This window comes from Drosophila mojavensis, unplaced genomic scaffold (genome assembly GCF_018153725.1).
Source record: "Drosophila mojavensis isolate 15081-1352.22 unplaced genomic scaffold, ASM1815372v1 contig_74, whole genome shotgun sequence".
Lineage (NCBI taxonomy): Eukaryota > Metazoa > Arthropoda > Insecta > Diptera > Drosophilidae > Drosophila > Drosophila mojavensis.
In genome coordinates this window covers 22,050,321-22,074,466 of record NW_025318899.1, presented here as the reverse complement: position 1 = coordinate 22,074,466, position 24,146 = coordinate 22,050,321, and the positions used below count along the sequence as shown (strand labels likewise).

Genomic DNA, 24,146 nt, shown 5'->3' with positions numbered 1-24,146 from the left:
TCAAGCTTTGTTGGTCCGGTCCAGGCCCAGCCTCGCATCCGAGGCGGCCTTTAAGTGCCCCGGGCAAAAAACTTTGTTAAGTTATACAATTTGTTCGGCAAACGGACAAATGTATTAGCAAAAGAAGTTGTAGAAATGATTTCGGATTTTACAATAATAGGCAAAAATGGATTTAATAGAATTTCGAGTTGGACCTGAACAGCGAGCTCTCTGAGGCGTAACCAGGCTGATGAAAAGATTAACAAAAATTGAATAGAAATTGAAATATTATGGATTTTATCAATGAAAATATACATTATAAGTGAATTGTTGAGGCGAAACGGACTTTTAAAAGTAGAGAAAACAGAAATTGAGCGATAATATTTAAGTTATAGAATGAGAGCACAAAATATTTCAGAAGTTTAAGCTAAAATATATTTAGAAATATTTTTAATAAACAAAACAAAGGCTAAAGCATGACAATTTGCTCTCAGAAAGAGATCTCTAAGCCAACAAGGAATTTAAATTATTTTCAATAAAAATAAACTCTGATTTTCTTATTTGCATTCACGTCTTCTTATAATTAAAACTAATCGGCTTCATCTATAAGCTTTTTTTCGAAACATATTTATACATATAAATATAATTCTTAAAGATGATTTATGTGGCCTTTTTATTTGCTTATTGCAGCTTAACATATTCCTTGAGAAATGCGTCATTTCTGCTGAGCTGCGGCACAAAAATAATCTGCGCTGCCTTTTGAGCCACTTCTGCTAATGACCCCTAGCGCATTTGGCCTTAATCAAGTCTGTGGAAGGTGCCAGGCGTATGCCATTAAATGCACATAGCTGAGAAGCTTTGGAGAAGAAGAGAGAAGATGAAGAAGATGAAGAAAAACGCCGCACCCTTCGATGTGGAAAAACTCTAAACAAACTTAATGCCAAGCAAACTGCACTTGCCTCGAGTCGCAGCAGTTTATGAGCCAGCAGCGTCCGGGCAGCGACCACTGTGCAGTGGTTGGCGGTTAGCGAGGGTCGCGGCGGCGGCGGCGGCTCTCGGGGTCTGTCACATTTTTTAAATGCGCGTAGAGCCACAGAAGCCACGGCCACTTTAACACCTACCTAAAACTCCAGCTGCCGACTGCCAAGTGCTGCTGTTGCTGTTGCTGCTGCTGCTGCTGCTGACTGCTGCCGACTGTCGAGCGACAATCATTTTTCATGCTAAGCTCCAACGTCAACCGTTTGGTTTATGGCCTTAATCCTTTTCTACATAAATGAAATGACGGCAAAGTCCAGCCGTCCTCGCCGTCTCCGTCTCAGACCCAGTCCAGAGCAAATGCCGCGCATTTCATCATTAGTCAGCGGCCATTAATGCCCAAGCAGGCAGCCGGGCAGGCGGGCAGCCAGCCAGCCGGCTACTGGAGATTGGGGATTTAGAATTGAAACTGGGTGTGGAACGAGTCGCATCTACGCATATCGACGCGTGCAGCAGCCTACGCATCATATAAATACTAAACCATATACATATATATATATAAATAGCTATTTATATACATATTTAAGTACTTGCTGTACTCGCAGTTGTATATACTAATCAAGAGGCTGACTAAGTACCCAGGAAATGCCAAGGTTGTTGCACTCCAACTCCAACGTCCAGTGGCTTTTAATTAACACACAGCCGAGACGGCAGGGGCTCCATTCCGGGCCATCATCAGCTGCCTCTGCTGCTGCCTAAGCCTCAGCCTCAGCCTCAGCCTCAGTCTCATCATCATCGGCATTAACAGAATATTTTCATATATATATACATATATATTTTTTTTTCTTTTACCGCCTACCGCCTGCCGTTAGCCATAGCTATTTTCAAATCAATTCCATGCAGTTTTTAATATATGAACACACACACACACACACGCATACATACGCAGACTCGCATGGCCTATGACTAGATGGCTTCCCTTTCCAATTTCTCGAAATGATGTCATGCTGCTTCTCGGCACTCGCAGTGAAATCCGCTCGGGGCATAAATGCGCACAGCGGGCGGCTGTTTAGCGCTTAATTAATGATGAATATAAAAATTGCCGCATATATGAGTTGCTTTCCACACAAATACTCAAACACACACACACACATACATGTGCATATCTGTGTGCGTACATCTAGATACATTTAATGGAAATTTCTAATGGAACGTTGCGACACGCACTCTCAGTCACATTTCTGGGTTGTGCAACGTTGCGGGGGTGAGCAACAGTTGCTAGCAGCATCAACAACAGCAAGAGCAACATTTGCCAATTTTCTTACTACATATTTTCTCTCAGTGTCATTTAGGTTGCGATTTTCGCGATTTGCGCTCAGGCCTTTCAAAATCTATACATAAATATGCTTTCACGGAGCTCCCAAAGATATCAGATACTTTTTTGCTAGTTTATTATTTACGTTGTAGTTGTTGTGGTTGTTGTTGTTGTCGTTGGTGAACCGTTAATGCCAGCAACTCGTATCAGATGCAGATGTTGCTCTTGCCATGGCTGTTGCCACAAAGCTGCTCTGCTCTGCTCACGATTGTGCGTCGGGTACTACGATAAATTGATAAGTTTTGCAGTTGCTTAACGGCGAGACAGAGTGAGCGAGATAGAGAGAGCTAATATCGTAATCTTTGGAAACTTTTCATAAGGATATGCCATAAATAGTAAAACTTGTAATATTTCTAGTGCTTTAGTGCTTTTAGCCTTTCTCGCAGGACTCACGCCAAAGCCTAGAATCTAGTTTTGATTAGAAATATTTTGTTTATAATTAATTAATATGATTATTAATTTATAAGTTTTATTTAATTTTTAATTTTCATATTTATTGATTATTATTATATATAATTTAATTTTATATAATTATATTATAATCATATAATCATATAATAATATAATATTATAATCATATTATATAATTTAATTTTTTATTTGTGCTTAAGAATTATATTTTTAAAATTTTTAATGAATTCATTTAATAATGAATTTATAAATATTTATATTTACATATATGTAAAGATATAATTTAATTTTTGGTGAACTTTTTACTTGTTCTTTATGAATAATTATATTTAAATTTATTTTTAAACAAATTACATTTTAATTTGAAATTCATATATAATATATGTATATGCATTTAAAATTTTAAAAATCAAACAAAGAAAAAGCTTGATATTAAAAATTTTGTATACAAGATAAATGGTATTTATTAAAAAATATAATTCATTATAATTATTCATAGTGATTATTATAAATTTTTGTATTCATATATTAATTATTATTATTTATATTATTAAATTTTCATCATTTCAATTAACTGACTGATCCTATGCATAAGTTAATATAAATCATGGTCACATAAGTTTCTGAACTCCAAAACTGGAAAAATACAACTAAGAACATTCTTACACGAATGCAGTCAACTCTCTATTATGTAGAATTCAAAGCAATTCAACAAAATTATCTTTCTAGAAATCTTTAGAATCATTTTTCACCAGAATCGAACGCCATACAATAAAAAAAAAAATAAATAAATAAATAAAAATCCGATATATGGGCTATATCCAATTAATGGTATATAATAATATAATATAGAATAGTTCCAGCTTTATGAACAATATTATGTTATCATGCCTCTACCAAAATTCGCACTTAGACTACTCATATTCACACTCATATTCAGGCTAAAGCAAGAGTATTTTTTTAGCTTTCCATATATTATTTGTATATGCTTGTCTCATAATCAAAATGTGATTAGCATGAAAGCCCAGATAAAAACAGCAACAATGACAACACTGAGCCAGCTACAGCCTGGGAAGAAATGCGCAACAAGCAACAACAACAACAACAACAATAACAATTACAAAAACAGCACACACAGCTAACATACAAACACACTTAACGTGTAAACATGGCTAAAAGAGCGTTGACCATATTCGGGGCGCTGCTGTTGATGTTGTTGCAGTTTGTTTTGTTGTCGCACGCAGCACCAGAGACGACAACAGGTACAAACAACGACAACGACTACAACAACAACAACAACGACGACAACAGCAAGGAACGGTACACGTTAATATGACTAGCGTAATTCTGAGAGTGGAACTTGAGACTGCGGCTGTCTGGAGACCAGGCCAAGATGCTGCGCTGCACAATGGAAAACCGGTTCGCTTCGGTTCGGTTTGCTGCTTGTGGGCCCATCATACGACATTATCAATATAATCAACAGGTAGTGCCCGCTCTGCCTCCGCTGTGCGGCGTCGATCTGCTTCAGCTGCTTCTAAGCCTTTTCAACGCTCATAAATTGTTCGAGTGGCGCAAAAAAATATTTTGCAAACGCAATGCGAGGCATGCGGGAAAGCCAGCTCACATGAAAGGAAAGTATTGGCTGCGCCCCAGAGGAGGGTGGTTGGGGGGTGGGGAGAGAAGTAGAGAGAGAGAGGCGTCTTTGGATGGGTACCAGGAAAATCTTTCGCATACGGCAAACGGTACTTTTTGCAATTATCATCGTTGTCTTTGGGGTTCGAGAAGATGCTGCTGCAGCGCTAAAGCAAATATGCGCACTTGGCATTGTATGCGAAGACCGAAGACAGCTCAAGACTTGGCAAGACAACGCACTAATAGCCCCAGTGACTGGGCCTCGGCTCACTCCCCTTGCCGAGCTCCAGCCAGCAGCAGTATGTCCTCCTTTTTGGCTTGCATGTGGCAGCAATACACGCACACACACACAAACACACACAGACGCACACAGATGCAGAGGCAGCAACTGAAGGCAGCTGCGGCAACTGCGGCGATTGTGGCGGCTGTTTTGCGGTCTGGGGCTGAGGTTTTGCGTTATGGCCATGGCCATGTGTAATAGATTATCAAAATGCCAGGCCCATAGACACGATGCCAACGGTTTATGTCACATGAATGTAATGAAATTAAATTTCTCTCTCTTACAGAGAGAGGGAGAAGGAGAGGGAGAGGATGACTTGAAGCCTTAGACATCAGACAAGTTATTAAACTTTGGCTTGCCTTCGTCCTCGACTCGACTCGACTAGCTGCGATAATTTTAAAAGTCAACTTTGTAGCAGCCAAAACCATCTACGCAAGATTGTGCAGCAAGTGTACATATTTACTTCCTGTAATTGAGCATTTATAGCTTTTATGGCCTAACGGATTTAGCCAGCCAGCCAGCCAGGCAGCCAAGCAGTCAAGCAGGCCATCCGACAGGCAGTCAGGCAGTTAGGCAGTTAGGCATTTGGGCTCCTTCTCGAACTCGTCTGGGTAATTGCAGCATTCTAACTAGTCTTCAGCTTAGGCCATGAGCCATGAGCATGCAAAGACGCTTAAATCAATTTGATTATAAAGTTTATGCATAAATTGTGAATTGATTTAGCAGTTAATTGATCAGCACTGATGACATTGCCAATTGATTCGACTGCCTTGCAGTATATTTGTAAATTGATAAGCATGCGACAAATTGGACAGTTGGCCAGCTAACACATGCATAGTTAATGCCCCCGGCATTAGCTGTGTCAATTCCAAAAGGAGTTGCCAATTACTGCAGAAGCTGCAGTGGCAGCCGGAGTGGCCAAAGGCGAATTTCCAATTTTGCTCAAAAATTCAATTTAAAATGGCATCTTAAGCGGTAGTAAATATATTTATATGTGTATTTTCTTTTCTAAGCTAGTTTATAAAATCAATTTGGTTTAGTGCTGAGGCAATTGTTTATGGCCTTGGCAGTTGCGTAAGCCGATTCACATTATATTTTCTGAGGCATATTAGGCAATCTCTTCTGTTCGGTCGCGCGTCATGTGTTTTGTCAGCAGAGCAAATAACAAAGCACAACATGAATGCCTTCAATGCTTGGCGCTTAAACGCACTCATTGATATAATATGATCTTAAACTAAGCCCTCGACTTTGTAGCAGACGATACACACACACACACACGCACACATACACATACACACCCACGCACAATTGAGGCAATTTGCTGTCTATGTATTTTCGGTATTCTCATTCTATTGCGGAACAATTCATGTAATAAAAGACCTCGGGCTCTTAGGCAAAAGCTCAGAGCAACAAATATACGCAGCATAAAATTTTATAACAAAATGTTTACGCGTCTACTAAAAGAAGAAGACAAGAAATTTAACTATTATTTATACGCTGGCACTCAATGCTCGCTCATTGAAATTTGTGGGAGGTATTTTGGGGGCGAGCAGCGAGAACGAGAATGAGAATGAGAATGAGAACTGGAACGGGAACTCATCTATATAATTTGCCGGCATGTATTTATGATTTATTGAGTGTGTGTGTGTGTGTGTGTGTGTGCGTAGGCGTAGGTGTGTCTGCGCGTGTGTGCGTGCCTACAACAACTACAAATAGTGCTTAGGGTACAATAGAAAAATGGATGGCCATTGAGAGCGAGCTCAATGCCCAGCACGCGAATCGTTTCGTCGCTTAATAGACAGTTACAGATACACTCGGTGTCTGTGTGTGTGTGTGTGTGTGTGCTAGAGTATCAAACACGCACACGCACCCAGCAGCAGCAGGAGCCGCACCAGCAGTAACAACAACAACAACAGCAAATTGGATAATGTCTATAAAAACTAATTGAATTCTAAGCGCTCAGCACGCTATTCGCATTCTTCAGCCAACAGCTGTGAGAAAGTAACAAAGAAAGTAAGAGAGAAAAAAAAAAACGAAATGTAGAAAAAAAAAAAAGAAAGAAATATATATGTATATATATCTAGTATCCCCTCCCCACCCGCAGCAGCTATAATAAAAAACTCGTCTCAAGTGATGACATGCAAGCTGTTGTTTGTTGTTTAGTGTAGTGTGTGTGGGCAGCAGTTGTTGTGTAATGTATAAAAAAAAAAAAAAACAATTTCACACAGAAATGTACGCTGAGCACCATATAGAGAATACGCTGAGAAACAAAAAGCTCATTACTCATATGCCAATCAAGGGTCCCGAATACCGAATACCGTCTCCCCAGTCGGCCGACTCTGTCCCGACTGTGCAGTCCGAAACCAAACCCAAGCCCAAGACTCAAACTCAAGTCGATTGTAAGCCGCAACGCGCACTAGCTGACCCCAGAGATGTTGTCGATGCCTTGGCTTTGGCATAATTAATCATTCACTTATAATTAACAGCGCAGCGCGTCTAAATAGAACAACTTGCTAATGTTAACGTTAATGTTCATCTGCTGCCACATAGACAGCTAGACAGCACTCCCCAGCAAAAACTCGCACACGTCATGCCGCGGTCAATGCAAAACTTCAAATTGTTTACCACCAAATGGTTTCTCTTCACATTACTTCCTAATTTTATACATTTTTTGTTTCATCCATTTTTCTGGCTTGCTCGCAGCAGGAGCATATTAGCTTGGGCGTTGGACCTAATGGTTTTTCAAAAAACGTAAGCTGAGAACTTTTCACAAAACTCTAGAGCATTGTAGATCATTATGAAAAGCCTAACCAATGAACGGATTTGAACCCGGAACTGTTAAAGCATATTTGTTGGTGCTGCCAAAAAATAGTTTCAATTGAGCTCAATTTGCTATATATATGTACATATAAAAGATATACAAATTTTTATATACAACAAATACATTTTTATGCATACAAAATTAAAATATATAAGAACAATGCCCTGATTTCTTATTTTAAATTGTTCAAGTCCTTCAAATCCTTTTCTCTTATATTTTCCCAAATAACTTTGTGTACAATAAAAAATTACAAAATTAAATTCCTTTGAAAAAAAAAAAAATTGCCGTATAAATAATATACTGCTAATTTACTTCAAATATTCAGAATATATATCAATATATAAAAATTATTTTAGAAAATATTACTAAAAACGTTTTCAAAGTATTTAAATAAAAAATATATATATATGAAATTGAAATAAATAATATTTGACATTTTTATAATATTAAAAAAAAAATAATAATAATAATAATATATGTATACCTTTGTAAAAATACTTATAAAAAAAAACAATTAAATTAAATTAATTAAAATTTATAACACTTGTGCTTAAATTAAGATTTTTTTACATTATACATATCTAAATTCATAACAATGTAAAATGATGTGCTAAATATATTAAATAATCTAAGTTAATATTTATAGCTTACGCATACAAAAATAAAATCATATATGGTTGTATCAATTTTATTTAAGCGCTCTGTCTAGTCTTATTCCTAATTCAACAAACTCTCTACACAAACACAGCAGAGCATTTGTATTTCGTTGTGGCATTAGATGATTGTTTCATAGCTGTTGCTTTGGCTCATGCAGCATAACCACTTGAAAATTGGATGGACAGCTGGTCATATGGATATTGAATAGATATGGAGCCCAGCCCAACTCAGCCCAGCCCAGTCGAGCGCAATCCAAACCGCGGCCAGTCAACCAGTTAGCCACTCAGTTGAGGCTGAGTGATGTACTACGATGGAACGCAACGCCACACAGACAACGACATCGACATCGACATCGACATCGATGGTCATTAGCAAAAGATGACGACGATGGAGCCGGAGATGGAGCTGCAGATGGCGATGGCGCTGGAGATGGCGATGGCGCTGGCAATCGGTGATGTTGCGTACTCGTAATTCTTCTATAATGGATCTGTTATCTCTCTGTGCTTAATGGGTTAGGTTAGAGCCGAAGGGGCCAAAGCTTTTGCTGTCGTAGGAGATAGAGGAGGAGCAGGGGCAAAACGCGTACGGCATTCGCTGCGAGGCAAAGATGACAGCTCTTGTTGGTATGGCTCGCCTGGTTGGCTCTGCCGGAGTATACTTAAAATTTGAAATTAAATAATTAGTTGTTGGCTAAGTTTTTTCCCCGCTCGCTCGCACGCCACTTGCCTAGCTGCCTCACTGCCTCACTGCCTGGCTGGCTGGCTGCGTGGTCCGAGCAGTGTAATGACCTTTTAAGTACTTTTAAGATACTAATCGCCTGGTTCTCTAGCTAATGGCTTGTTGTGGCTTGTTTTTGGGGCTTGTACTTCTCGTCGCTGAAACGAGAGTGCAACAAAGTCGCCACTTGGATGGCACTAATTAACGTCAGAGCGTTGCTTTAGGGCTGCCGAGCGTTAAAACCCATTTTCGTAAAGTTTCTCTGATGCGTATTAATTAAAATTTTGATAAGCGCCAGCCTCCGCCTCTGCCCGTTCCAATAAAACTTCCAAATAAATTACACAAATTTGTATTTGGGTTTTTTATGTGGCTGTTGTCGTGCCTCGCTTTTTGTTGTCGGGCCTCCTCTTCTAGGTGTGGCGCTATTGTCGGCTGCGGCGGCATGGCTTATCGCAAAGTACCTACAAATAATGGACGACTAATAGGCATCTGCCCCCAACACCCCCCACCCTTTCATATGCCCAACGGCTTGGAGCTCTCAAGCATTTTGTCAGGCTTTAAAACGAGCGCCATTTAGCAGCTGCTTGCTTAGCGAGCTGTGGGCGAAAGTGAGGCTTGTGTGGAATGTCTAGAACCGTTGAGACCCCAAATATTGGATTACACGTTAGGAGAATTAGCCTGAGAATCAAATGATGGATGTATTGAGGCTATTGAATTACATGTGGAAATGAACAATCTATGAGTAGGTATGAATATTTAACTATTATCAGTATTGTTGTATTTCAAGGATTTTCCACAAACCTTGTCAAAATAGAATATCCACACATTCTCACTGGCACTGCAACTGCAACAGCATGAAATATGCAAAATGATGAAATACCAACAATTGTTCGCAATGCATAATTACCACACATTTCTAACTGGAAACTATGCCAATGCCCAGGCCTACTTTTTTCGGTGAGAGAAACAGAGATTTTTCGCACAATTCTCTGTTTGCTTTGCCGTCAGTTGCCCTTGGTCTGACAGCGCAACACGACTTAAAGTTGAAAATATTTTTGGACTTTTAATTCTTAAAGCCAACTCAACGATTGCTCAGAGCTGGAACTGAACACAGATACAGCTATGTATATACATATATAAATTGTGTGTGGTTAAGCTGGGAAATGCCAAATTGAAATGAATATATGAAATGCCAGAAATGTGCCAATTGAAAAAATTCTGATACCCAGCAGAGCGCAAATATCGCAAAGAGAGAGTCTTATCATATTTCGAATAAATTAATTGAATATTGTAAAAATATTATATATATATAAATATTTATATACACATATTTCTGAAGGGGGTAGAGTTACTATAACTTATTCAATTTCATAGAAATGAATTTCTACAGCGTATGCTCAGGTTTGGCATTGCCAGCGACTATAAATTGCTGAATTTTGTTTATGTCGTTTTGGCAGTTCATATTTAAATTGGTTTTGCCAACATTTTCCAATTAACGCGAATGCGAAGTCTGCATTGCGTTTAACGGTTGTGCAATAAATATTGAATATTAATTTCATAATTCAAGAATTGAATGCAATTACGCATTGGCCATTAGATAATTGTAATACACACACACACGCACACGCATACATACACAAAAACATAGAGACACCTAAACGAGCTTAATCACTCAGATAGAGAGGTTAACCCCGAGCTTGAGCAAACAATTGATATGGCTTTAATGCCTGGCTTTTACTTACACTTCAACACTTAATTATTATATTAATAGGCATATCTATTTTGGCTCTAATTAACCTTTGACATATTGTGTGGGCTTCAAGCGTAGCATTTTGACAAATCAGCAAACACTCATACAAAGGCAACAAAGGTGATAGTTGAATAGGGGCTGGCAGGTGAGCTGGCAAGCAGGTAAGCAGGTAACGGCGGACGGGGAAGGTTATCCAAAAAGGCCGTCAGACAGTCACGACTCGTCATGCTTATTGTGTGTGAGCGAGTGTGTGTTACTGTGTGTGTATACAATTTGAAGCGACTCGCAATTACCAACGACACGTCAAGATGTGAAATTAACACCGTCACACAAAACCCAGCAACTGACAGACAGACAGGCAGACGGACGCAATGAGTGGGCGGCAGTCGGGCAGACAGACATATTAATGTATCTGGTATTTAACATTCAACAACAATCACATTGTGTGTGCGTCCGTCTGGGCGTGTATGTGTGTAGTTGACGTTGTTGGCTCGAAAATCATTAAATCACAAACACACACACACACATACACAAACATACAAGCAACATGCAGAAAAAAGCGCCTGGCCCCAAGTATGTGTTTGTGTCAGCGACACAATTGGCCGCCCACCCGCCGTCAGGCAGCCAGCAGCGTGGAGCGCCACACGCATATCCTGCCAGGCAGCAAACAGCAAGCACACACTGATATAGAGAAACAGAGAAAAAGAGTGTCTGAGCAAGAGAGCGAGAGAGACAGAGAGAGATGGAAAACAGAAGAGAGCTACGCAACCGCAACACGCAATACTCGCATTTCATTAGACACTTTGCAGTGACGACTCCTATTACTCTTGCCGAGCGCCAGGAGGAGGAGTTGCCGTGGGTGGAGCACAAATAGAGGGCAACAATAGACATCGTTGTTATAGCCAAAGGCGTTGCTCGAAACTAACAAAAAAAGAGTATGAAAGACCTGTAAATGCCCTGTAGGCAACTCCTCTTTGAAGTCACATTCATTTCTAAGCCAAGTTTTTCGAACTAAACCATAATAAATGTGAATAAAAGCAAAATAAATATTTTTCAATTAGGCAATCTTTTTCATTTAAAGTAATTTGCCTTTGCAATTTAGCAAGACTAAGAGAATAAATATAAATTTTGTAAAGTTGCATAAAATCTTTTTTATTTAAAATTTGCATTTTCACTTTAAAACACAGAATAAATAAAAAAAAAATGTATAGTTTTTTCTCTTTTTAAATTAAAATTAAACATTTAGCTCAAATATAATTTATTTATTTTTGACCATTTTTTATGAACGTCAAGTTTGAATTTAGACTTTAATTTTTATGATAAAGTAGGTAGAGAAAAATTAAATTATTGAAAAAATATTTCACTTAATATTATTTCTTATAGACAATATATACGTATACCCATTTGAACGAATATTTTAGAGGATACATAAAAGAACTGTACATAAAAGCAGCAATGGCCCAAGGAACCTACCCCAAAGCGACCAAGTTCAATTGGGAATGTTGCCCAAAAGAACTAAAGCAAGTTTACAATCCCATATTTACCATTTTTTTGTACTGTGAGCAGAGTAGAAAAAAATTCTGTGATTTTAAAAGTAATTAAGTTTTTCAATTTTAACGCTGCAACGCGGAATGGGAGGCAAATTTTTTGAAAGCTTTTTTTTAACGTAAAGGCAACGACTTGCATGACATGTTGTTCAAGGATTATCGACTTTGACGTAACTTCAACTGCTTATTAAATAATTTTTTATATATTCACACAATAATTAAAAACTACCAAATTTTTTTTTTTTTGGTTTTATAAGCAAATATATAATTAATAAAAAAATAAAAACAGAATGAATTTGAAGCATAAAAAATACAAAAGTGAAATTAGAAACTTTAAAATTATTTATACACAATTATCAAACATATTGTTTTATAATTAAAATACAAATTTATTAAAATTTTCCCTTTGAGAAGTAAAGCAAACGTTTATCTAAAATTATTTATTATTATTTATATGTTTATTATTTGTATATATGAAATAAATATATATAAATATTTTTAAAATTAAAGCAAATGTTTTTCAAAATATTTTCTTCAACACATTAAGCAGTAAAAATTAAGTAAAATTGCATTTAAAATTGACAAATCTCTGCATATTAATATTTGTAATTGATGATCTCGTTAAAGGTATTTGCTAATGCATTGCTGCATGTTCAGCATGATCACCTAATTTCCTTTAGTTTCACGAAGGACATTTGCTGAAGGGAGTGCGAGCTCGAGGAGCGCGTGCACATTCAAATAAAAAACCTTCGAGTCGTTACAAATGAGTCTGTCATTATTCATATGCCGCGCTGTCAAGGAACCTGCCCAGCTGAGACTTTGCACATATTTTGTGCGCTTTTTCAGCGGAACTTGGCTCGTATCCTGGCTCGCTCGCTCGCTTCTCTTTTTATTTATTTTTCCCTGTTGTTTTTGCTGTTGCCGTTGCTGTTGCTGCTGCTGCCACCCAACAAATTAATTACTAACCAACTTGAGTGGTAAAATGCTTTTCTTGTTTAGCTAACAACAATTTTTTGTTTTTTTTTTTTTTTTTTTTGCTTTTTGTGTATTTTGCTTTTTTGTTTTTTGCTTCGTCGTTTTTGCTGTTGTGTTTATTTTTGCGTTATTTTTTTTTTTAATATTATTTATCAAAATGTTTGCTTGAAGACTTGAAAATAAATTGCCAGAGATTAGGGCGACAACTTTTCATTTAGCTGGCTGCCTTAATTTCCGGCCACACGCATTGGAAAATGAAAATGTAACCCGGCCCTGAATGAAAAATGGTTGTCTCTCCAAGAGGGCGTCCTCAGAGGGGGAGTGGGGTGTGGGTGTTCTTTTGCTTATCTTATTGTGTTATCACTCACCTGAAAATATGTTTGACCCTTGTCCACCCAGCCGATGGCCATATCCGCGCCAGCCACATTCCCATCGGGCGAGAATCCAAAGCCGACATAACCCAATGTACGTGCCTGTATTTCAAATGTTATATCCTGATTAATGATTTGCCATAGTATGCGAAAATCCTCATTCAAATCGATGGCATGATCCCAGACGGGCGTCGCTTGCGAAGCTGCTGCTGCTGCTGCTGCTGCTGCTGCCGCTGCTGCTGTTGTGTTGTTGTTGCTGCTGTTGCTGTTGTTGCTGCGATTGGTCAACTTGCTGGCCGCTTGTGCCGTGGCCAGCAGCAAGAATAACAACAAAAGCGAGGCGAACGTGTGGCAGGATATAAAACATGTGATTAACGATGACCGCCTTGAACTTGAATGCGTGCCAATTCGTGTTGCTCTTGTTGAGCTCTGTATTGCTGTTGTGTGTGTTGCTGCTGCTGCTGCTGTTGCTACTGCTGCTGCTGCTGCTGCTGTTGTCTGCCTCATTTTGTGCGCCATTTTGTGCAAAGTTTTGTTGGCTGCTTGGCTTCAGTAAACAGTTGTTGTTCTTGCTGCTGTTGCTGTTGCTGTCAGCGATTGCGCGTACGACATTTATTAGTTTGAAAATCAGTGAAACGTAATTACGCACGGCAGCAACTGTTTAGCTTTTGTATCTGTTGCTCTGCTGTCTGAAGCTGTTGCTGCTCTCCTATCTTCTTTGGTGCTATCACAGTTACGATTATTTAGTAATGATAATAATGGCCACGCAGTTTTACTTTCATTCGTAGTTGCTGGAGCTGCTGTTGCTGCTTCCTGTTTCCGATTTGTTGCCGCTGCTGCTCATTAGTTGCGCTTGTCACACAGATAGATACTCACACACACAGCTGCTGCTGCTGCTGGTGCTGGTGCTGCTGCTGCTGCTGGAGTCTGCTGACGGATGTGGACGACCCTCTGTAAATAGACGACAAGTGAAGGAAAGAAAAATTATATAATTGCTATAATTTGATGTCGAGCTATATAATAGGAACACAGACGCAGCGCGCTTTTAGCTTTAGCGTGCTGCAATGTTTAAATGCATATAATTACATAAATTATGAACCGGTATCTATAAGATTCTACAACATAGTTGACGTCTCAAGTTAGTTGAACTGCAACTTTTGAGCATACCACCACGCCAGGCTAGCAGAGGCAGGCAGCCAAGCAGGCAGTTCGTCAACATATTCAGAAGCTTTAATTAACCTGGTCACGCAGTTTCCCTAGAACATGGCCAGCAATGACTGACAGACCGGAGAGCAGCATTTGGAGGGGAGCTAATGGCTAAGCAGGCGACAAGCAGAGGAAATTGAAAAAGAACAAGCAATGGGAATTTCAAATTACTTGAAAACAAAAAACTGTAAAGTTGTGACAGGTTATTGCATATTAAAAAAAAAAAAAAAAAAAAAAAAAAAAAAAAAGAAGAAGAGTAATTTAGCTATTTCTAAGAGCGTAAGAGTAAGAAATATGCCTTTAATAATTTATGTAATGAATTCATTTTAGTGAAAATAGTATTAGTCGAAAAATTGATAGTCAATTAATACAAACAATACTTCATTTGTTGTAAAACAAATATATTTAATTTAAACTTACATTAAAAAAAAAAAACTTAAATTTATTTTTATTTCAATATTTTCATTTTATATGCAACATATAATAAACATATTTAAACAGACTATATTATAATAATTTATTGAACTGTTTCTGCTGTCGCATGAAGCTACTAATATTGTAGATATTAATATATTCAAATTTTATAATATTGATATTATTATAATCAATCTATTCCAACAGATTATAATATGATAGTTATTTATTTAACCCTTTCTGCTGGTGAATAAAGATACTAATATTTTAGATATTATCATGTTTTTTATTCTAAAGATTAATGATAATTGCAAAGTCCGGAAATTGGTGAAATCTGAAGAGCAGTTTTTTTTGAAGCATAAAACACAATGTTAACTGAGTGCCACAGATCGTTCTTCAAATCACAATCAAAATATTGTCGGTAAATAATTTAGTGTGAAAATATTTTGACTTTTATGGCCGCACTCGCGACTTACGGCTTGTGAGAGCAACTGTCCATCTCTTAGATCTGCCGCTATGCAATCCACGGACATTACTCACAGAGTTCGTTCCCACAGCTCTGAAATTTTTGACTCACTTAAGGCTGACTAACTCGGACATAACTCAGTCACATCTTTTGCAGTGCTGACTAATTTAGATAACAGAAGAAGAAATAAAATAAAATAAAACGAAACCAAAACCAGTTTTGTTTTGTTTTCTGCTGTTGCCGGATTCACTTGAGCGACACTTGAAGTGTACGTCAATTATGTGTCTACATGCATATATATATATGTATAGGTATATGCGTATATATTCCTCCACTCGGTTCGAGTATCATTCCCCACTCTGACACGCAATTAATGCGTAGCTCAAAGCAAATCGAAGATAATTACGGCTTGTCATAATTTTAATGAAGAAGGTCGCCCGAACTGAACTCGAGCTGGGCATACGCCCAGTGCCTGAGCAGCAGAGCGCCAAAGCGCCCGCAGTCCGATATAGATTCTATGGAATAGCAGTGGCTAACCCATCAACCACTACTAGGCCAATGGCTGGCCGGGCATTTGCGTATATTCGGTGTGCGGTTACATTTGATAACATGCCAAAAGTGCGTGGTGGCCTGGCGGCGCCTTCATTTTCAATTTCAACACCCGCCGCACCACACTGCACCACCGTGCCCGCGGCAGCATATTTAAATCTTTAATGCGGCGCCATCGTAGTAGCAGTTGCCGTCCAGTCTCAGCGTTTGGTTAAATGTCAAACACGCAGCAATTTGTTATAAATAGCGCACTTCCGGCCTTAGATACACAACACCGAACAGCCAACAGCGAACAGCCAACAGCCGGGCACACTTTGGAGTACTTTGGGATATGCGACTGTATTTGCACCAATTTGAGGCGCTTAGTCGCGTGTTGAAGTTGACAAAGGTCAACATACGTACAAAGCGAACCGTATGGCAATGAGGGCAAACGAGCCAACAAATTGAAGCGAAAAAGCTAATCCAACGACAAAGTCGAGAAATTGATGCCCTCAAGGCAATTAGCGCAGAGACTTTTCCAAAAATTAGTAGCAGCTCAACTTGGTTTATTCAGACTAAAGTCGGCATCATCCGTAAGGCTTGCTTATTTGTTTAAGAGAGTTGTTGCTAAATGAATTGGCTTGCATAAGCAATTCCTTTTTATATTTTGATGTGAGTCGAGATGAAAACTGGATTTTTCTTAAGAAACAAGATATATTTAGAGACAGAAAAAATTGCCTTAACTTGGCTAAGAAAGGATTAACATATACTTAATAAGAAAGTCTACAAAATTAATTTATATTATATTAAAATTTTTAAAATTAATAATAATTTTAATTTAATATTTTTAGTTATATTATAAATTTGAAAATATTAAAATCTAAATTCTTAAAATATACAAAATTAATTTTATAAATTTAAAAGTAATAAAAATTAATGTTTGTGACTTTTATAAGTTTTTAAAATATAATAAATTAATTCAAAACGGAAATAAATTAATGAAAATAAATCGTTTGACTCTTATAATTCTTTGAAACTCATATAATATAATATAAAATAATATAATAATATACATATATAATCGTATAATATATTAATTTTATAAATTTAAAAATAAAAATAAATAAGTCGTTTTGCCTTGTATAAATTTGTATAATATTTTAGGTTAATTTTATAAATTGAAAAATAATAAGAAAGTGTTTTTGATTTTTATGAAATATATTAAATTGATTTTATAAATTTAAAAGTAATCCAAATTAATTTGAAGATCTACAAGCCAAGCTACATCAGCAGAGACCCAAAGCCGACTCCACTTTAGCTTTTATTTGCAACTAAACTCTATAAAATATTGGAGCTTCAAAAGATCTTCCAAGGTTTCCGGCAAGATAAAGTCATTTTGATACAGTTATACCGACCATTTGGTGTTTGGCTATAGTTCTGTTATGTACGTACGTAATTCCATTAATGCATTCCTAACCTAATGACAAAGTTATTATGCCCGCTGTTATCAAAAATGTATCCAAAAGATACACAACAATGAGCTTGATGGGGCACTCTGGGTTTACAAGTTGTTGTTGTTGTTGCCGTTGTTGTTGTTGCTGCTGTTGCGGCTGTTGTAAATGTTGTAGATGGCGCTGAGTGACGGCCGGCAACGTTAAATGACGTTGATTATAATTATGCGGACTTGTACTTTGTACGGAGCTGTCCGATGGGCCACAGGGCTGCCTTGCAGCCTGGCTCTGACTGTTCATTGTTGTAGTTGTTGTTGTTGTTTGTTATTATTATTGCTGTCGTCATCATCATCATCATCGTCATCCGTATCCCATCCAGAACATCGTCATTGGCAGGCATTGTGCAGCCGGCGCTGCTGCTGCTGCTGTTGCTGTTGCTGTTGCTGCTGTTGATGGGCGGGCAGATGAATGATGTCGCTTAAATACAGACCGAGGCCGAGGCGAGGCCAATCGTCGATTGTCGTTCTTCCTCTACTGATGCTGCTGCTGTTGCTGTTGCTGACAATCATAACAACAACAACAAGCACAGCCGTAAAATTCAAGCCAATTTAGCTTGAGGGGCTGGTCCGGCAGGTTCTTCTGGCCATAATCGAGCCTCGAACTGGACTGGGACTGCACAGCATGTTGCTCCGACGATATTTATAAGTACGAGTATAATATTATTACTTGGCGAATTAACTACACAATTTTTTGCTTTCGTGTTTGTTTGTTTCTTTCATTTTTGCGAAGCAAAACAAAGCAAGAGACTTGGCCTGGAAACTGGTTACAGGTCGCCTGACTGACTCTCCGCACTGACTCACAGCTAAAAGGCACGAAATGGCTTCCGTAGACACACATTAGTCGCATTTACACAAAACGGAGTCGTCCGTCCAACGGACAACGGACGACGGACGCACGGACAATGATGGCTCAGGCAAAAAGATGTACTGAATGGGCATAAAAGCGTTCCAGGCGGCACAAAAAAAGCCATCGACAAAAAAGACGGAGAGAGAGAAAGAGAGAGAGAGGGCAAAAGAAAAAAAAAAATGATACACAGAAGCTGCGGCGCAAGTAATAACAAAAACTGAATACAAGTCAAAGACTTTGTCCATGGCTTTCATCATTGCACGATTTGTAGGAAGCGTCGGCAATGGAAAAAAGCTGCCGGTGCATTGCCTGGACAAGTGGACAAGTGGACTCGGGCACTGGCACTGGCACTGGCACTGGTTCTCTGACTCTCCGACTGTCTCTGGGTTTGTCTGCGAGCACTGGCAATGGCAGCCAAAGAAAACAACGACAACGACATTGATGAGAATGTTCCGCTGTCGAACAGTGGAGCAAAGCTATGAGGCTTGGACAGCAAAATTAATAGAATGCAAAATCAATACCAATCCAATCTAAGCAACTAATTCATCATCTCATTACGCATTTTGCATTATCATCAAACTAATCACAGTTCCTTAATTATTTTCCATGCCCACATTCCCAACAAATTCCCAATATTCGTATGACTTTCACATTTTCAGAGGCGAGCATAATATTTGCAAATGCCATTCGCATTTGGTAATTAGCCATGCCCATTTCTTTAATAGACCTTCATTGCATATAATGTATATACCCTGTAGCCATTAGGCAGTGGTTTCGACTATAAATAATGAAAAATGTGTGAGGCATTCGCTTGATTAGCATATGTTATTGCAGCGCATCTGCTAATTGAGCAGCAGAAGTCTTTCATAGAGCTCTTTGAGGCCATTACGTTGCCAATCCACTGTGCGTTAGGCTTCAGCCTCATGGCCATCGCCTCGCCTTGCCACTTTGCTCTTGCGAGTTGAGCCCGTGCAATCTGCGACCGCAATATATGTTTTCATTTAGCAGCTACAAGCAGCAACCGACTAAGTGCAAGAGCTACCGGGCAGAGGAGCAGCAACAACAACAACAACAGCAGCAGCATCGCCATCAAATCGCTTCGGTTTTGCCCACTCGAAGATGCTTCATCATGCGCCATGTAATGCGTATGTGCTACGAGGAGTCGGCAGTCCGAGGTCTTTGCGGCTGGCTGCTTGATTATAAATGTACATGTATGACATGTAAGTTGTGTGTAGCTATATATAAACACAGATGTGCATGTGTGTGTGTGTGTTGTCATTGTTGAACGAGAGAAACCCCAGCTGGAACGTGGGCTTTGAAAAAATATGACACTTGTGCATAGAACTTGAACTTTTCAATTAATAATAAATACGAAATGCGACTTTTTGCCAGCCAGTGTTTATTTATAAACTTAAATTGCCAAGTATAAAAGAGAAGACAACGAAGAAGAAGAAGAAGCAGAAGTATTACCATCGCTAAGTTGCATATGTCATGCGAATCTTCCACCTGTGGGAAGCACTTTGGCATGCCCAAGTCCCACTGGGTCATTTCTGTAAATTGCTTGTACTGCGCTCTCTGTGTGCGTGTGTGTGTGTGTGCGGGGTTGTCACTGCACCTGTCATCCTGTGGCAATGCCACAATGAAAAAAAAACCTGCCCAAGCAGCAAGAAAATTATTATTTATCGACGCTGGACGCAGCCAAAGACGACGCAGAAGAAGCTCAAGTTGAAGTTGATGTCGAGCCCTCCAACCTCGCCCCCTCCAGGCCACAGCCAGAGCTATTTTCGTATATGCGTCTATATGTAGATGTGTATATGAGAGGCCCCTACTAATTACTGCTCATCATTTGCTTACTCGAGTGCTTGCAACTGAAGCTACTACAGATTTAATTGAGTATAAAAAAAAATAAAAGGAGGTATAAAAACTACAACAACAACAACAACAACAAAAATTGACTAATTAGAGTGAGTCCAAGGCACTTGCCCGCAAGCCAAAGAGTTAGCCATAAAAACAAGTCTGGGCTGACCGACCGACCGGCTGGCTGGCTGACTGGCTGAATGGCAACCTGTGTTCATTTATTAAGGTATAGTCAAGAGCGCTTTGAATCAAAACTGGGCTGCTGCTGCTGCTGCTCGTGTGTCGTCTTCATCTTTAATGATCATTAAGGTAGCTGCCAGCCAATTGCACTAAAAGCTGCAGGCAAACGAACCAAACGGCTCTCAGCCTGATGAAAACTATTTGCTGCTCCAAGTGCTCCGAGTGCTCCAAGCAGCAAAGTGCCAGCTACCTTTTTGTAAATTGCCCCAACATTCCAGAGCGGCAGGACGGCCCAACTCATCCTGCCCGCTGCTGGCATTGCCCACTGGCGCATAATTTAAATAATCATAAAAAATAATAATTTGTTCTAACGGACGGATGAACGGACGGCAACAGCAGCAGCAGAACCAGCAGAAACCAGAAGAAGAAGACGAAGCAGATGAAGAAGAAGCAAAATGGCTATATGCCCACCCTTTCGACATTTTGATTATTATTATACTAGTCGACGTCGTCGTCGTCGGCGTCGTCGTCGTCATCTACGTCGTATGGTAATATCTTTTGCTCGTTAGCAATTTTCGTTTGAAATAAATAGTAATTAGTGTACCAAAGAGTTGCCCATCTTTGCTAAAGTGCCGCCTCGTTGATGTCGACTTGCTTTGTTTGTAGTTTTTATTGGCATGCTACTCCTGCTGTTACCCTCCTGCTGCTGCTGCTACTTCTGCTACTCCTCCTGCTGCTGCTGCTACTCCTCCTGCTGCTACTTTTGCTGCTACTCCTCCTGCTACTGCTGCTACGGCTGCTACTTCTGCTACTCCTCCTGCTGCTGTCGCTGCTGCTGCTCCACCTGTTCAAGGACTTACGCTGCAAAACTATCGCACAAAGCTTTGCAATTTGCTGCTTCTGTTTTGGGCACTTTTATTTGACATTTTTCATTAAACACGAAATGAAAATGCCTGCTATTTCAGCTCGTTTTTTCCTTCTCCTCCTCCTCCTCCTCCTGCACTTCACCTCTCGTTTCGCATTCGCTTTTTGCGACGCTGCGTTGACATCACATTTTTCGTATAGCCACTCAAAAGACTCTTTTTTTTTCCATTTTTTGGATACTGCTGCAGAAGTTTGGCATAAAAGTTTGAAGGCATCTGGGGAAATATGTCAGCGTTGTTTAAGTTTTTAACATTTTTTCGTGAAATCATGGGAACGTCACGTCACGTCGAGCACTATGAGCTGAGGCTCTGCATGGAAATCGAGTCAAATAATTATTTGCTTTAGTATAATTGACTTTTCACCAAGGCCAAGTAGATCTGAACGATCTTTGTGCCACATTTGATGCGTGGTTAACACAATTTTGCACTCTCCTTTCCTTCTCTATTTCTCTCTTTCCCTCTCTCACAAAACAAACGAATTGCAAATAATCCATTATCGAAAACACCGTCCACTTTTGGCCCAGTTTGCCTTTGCTCTGTTTTCGGTCCTGTTCGGCTTTGCCTTTTTGTAGTGTTTTGTAGCCCCTTGATGGGAGCGAATGATTGATTGGCAACATTAACTAGAGAACTTTTGGCACAAACTTCTGATGTTAAACCTTTTTTGTTTCATTACAAGTGTGTGTGTGTGGGTGTGTGCATATGTGGGTTGACCTTAACAAGGGATTGACACCAAATGCTTATTTTCTTGCTGGGCTTTACTATTTGATTGTAGAGTTTAAATTCAAGATTTATCTATTGATTGAAGAACTATTTTTATTTCTAGCTCATGCGCCAAAGTGAAAAAAGTTAACAGTTTTCGTCCAGTGAGAGACAGTGAGAGTTTTAGCTCCATTTTGTCCTATATCAGAGTTGTAATTAAAAAATAGTGCCATCTTCATGAATCTCTTGTTGCAGGTGATTAATCAAAACTATCAACTTTTGCTATTTGCTGTTAGTAGTTGTTCTGAAAGATTGTTCCGATGGCGTAGCGTGGCTAATGCCTTCTGTGTCACCCTTTATTGCCATTATCTGACACACTTTTTTCTGTCTTGTTTTCCCCCCCCATTCTCCATCTGATAACGCTCTTTCTGCCTCTTTTCTTCTTTGTCTGCATTTACATAGCCAGTCGCTGTTCGGGGCCCACTTTTACCCACCGAGTCGCAGTGCAACTGGCTAGAAGAATCGTTGGAGTGGCCTCTTCAGCTGCTGCTGCTGCTTCTTCTTTATCTCTATCTGCAGCATTTGTGTACGAGTGTGTGTGTGTCTGTGTCATCTTTTTGTGACTTATCAGCTGTGCATCATTGGCTCGTTTTTTCTCTGCCTCTTGTTCTTCTACAACTCTTGCTCATCTTTCGCTTGATGATGACTCCTTTCTCATTTTTTTGGCATTTGGCATTTGGCGCCGTTCACTTTTTGCTTCAGCTCGGCATTAAACTTTCTTTTGTGCTTGTATCTATTGCTGGAGTTGTGTTCTTTTTTTCTGGGCATCCTCCCCAGTTCCCAACTAGCATTGCGTCTTTGTCTACCTCTTTCACCTTCCACATCATTTTCACAGATTGCATACCCTGTCTGGCAATTGACTGCGGGTATATGGGCGTGGTTAGTGGGAAGTGTTTGTTGTTGAATATATATAATTGAATATATCTAATGTCGCCTTTTCCACTCTTGCTCTCATCTCTGCCCTCTCCCTCTAGTCCAGGCTTGACTTAGCAAACAGAGTATCTGGCAGTCGCTCATACCCGTTTGTTAACTTGTTTGTTTGTTTGTTTGTACGTTTCGCTACAAGAAGCGAATTTTCTCATTTTACTCTTAATATTGTTGCCTTTTCGTTGGCAGTTGTACCAACTAGTTGATGTTGTTGTTGTTCTCTCTTCAGCTTCCTCTGCTGCTGCTGCTGCCGCTACTCCTGCTGCCGTTGTTGTTTTTTCTTCTCTTCTGTATTTTTTTTGAGCAAAGTTTTCGACACTCTCTCGCAGGGTTTGCATTTCGTAGGCAGGTTGGAAATTTAATCTGGAAGTCGTCATCGTCATCGTCGCCGTCGCCATCGCCATCGCCGTCGCCGTCAGCGCAGGCGTCACAAAAGTATTTAATTAATTTTTCGAATTTTAATTAAAAAGTTTCCGTTACATCGTCATCATTTTCTAGGCTGTACATCCAAGAATGCGCACCTCTGTTGGCCCAACTGGCATGCGCTGCTACTATATGGACTACTTGCCATTTGCCACTACGTTTATGGGCTCTGGTAGCTCTCGTGAATATTTTTGATGGCCAGGTGGGCTACCAGTTGCCAGGTAATTCAAGACTTTATTCACAACTTATCGCTCTGTCGGTCTCCCACTCGCCATCTCCATCGCTCTCTCTCTCGCTCACACTTCTCTGTCCGTCCAATTCGATGGTGTCGGCCATCAATCAATTTGTTAAGAAGAACGCGCTGCGCTGCGGCAAATCCATTCCAATAAACATAAAGCAAACACTTAATTGTCTGTCAGCGTTAACAAACCGAGCAACCCGACAACACAAATATCATATGACCAGCCCAAAGGAGGAGGCGTTAGTGTTGTTTGCTGGTTGTTGTTCACCAGCTGTTGTTGTTGTTGTTGTTATTGTTGCTGTTGTTGTTTCCATAAGCAGACAGCACATATATCACCTGCTGCGCACAAAATGTTTTCCACAAACTTGTAAGAGA

At 39.4% G+C, this 24,146-nt stretch overlaps 1 protein-coding gene across 1 annotated transcript in view; it reads right to left on the bottom strand.

Annotated features, from left to right (window-relative positions):
• Nucleotides 1–24,146, bottom strand: part of LOC6583291 (MOXD1 homolog 2) — a 147,571-nt gene that overhangs the window by 61,695 nt on the left and 61,730 nt on the right. Inside the window, exon 2 of the mRNA XM_002008928.4 lies at nucleotides 13,488–14,441. Within this exon, the coding sequence (XP_002008964.1) occupies nucleotides 13,488–14,009 (522 nt within the window). The 5' untranslated portion in view covers nucleotides 14,010–14,441. The remainder of the gene's footprint in view (nucleotides 1–13,487; nucleotides 14,442–24,146) is intronic.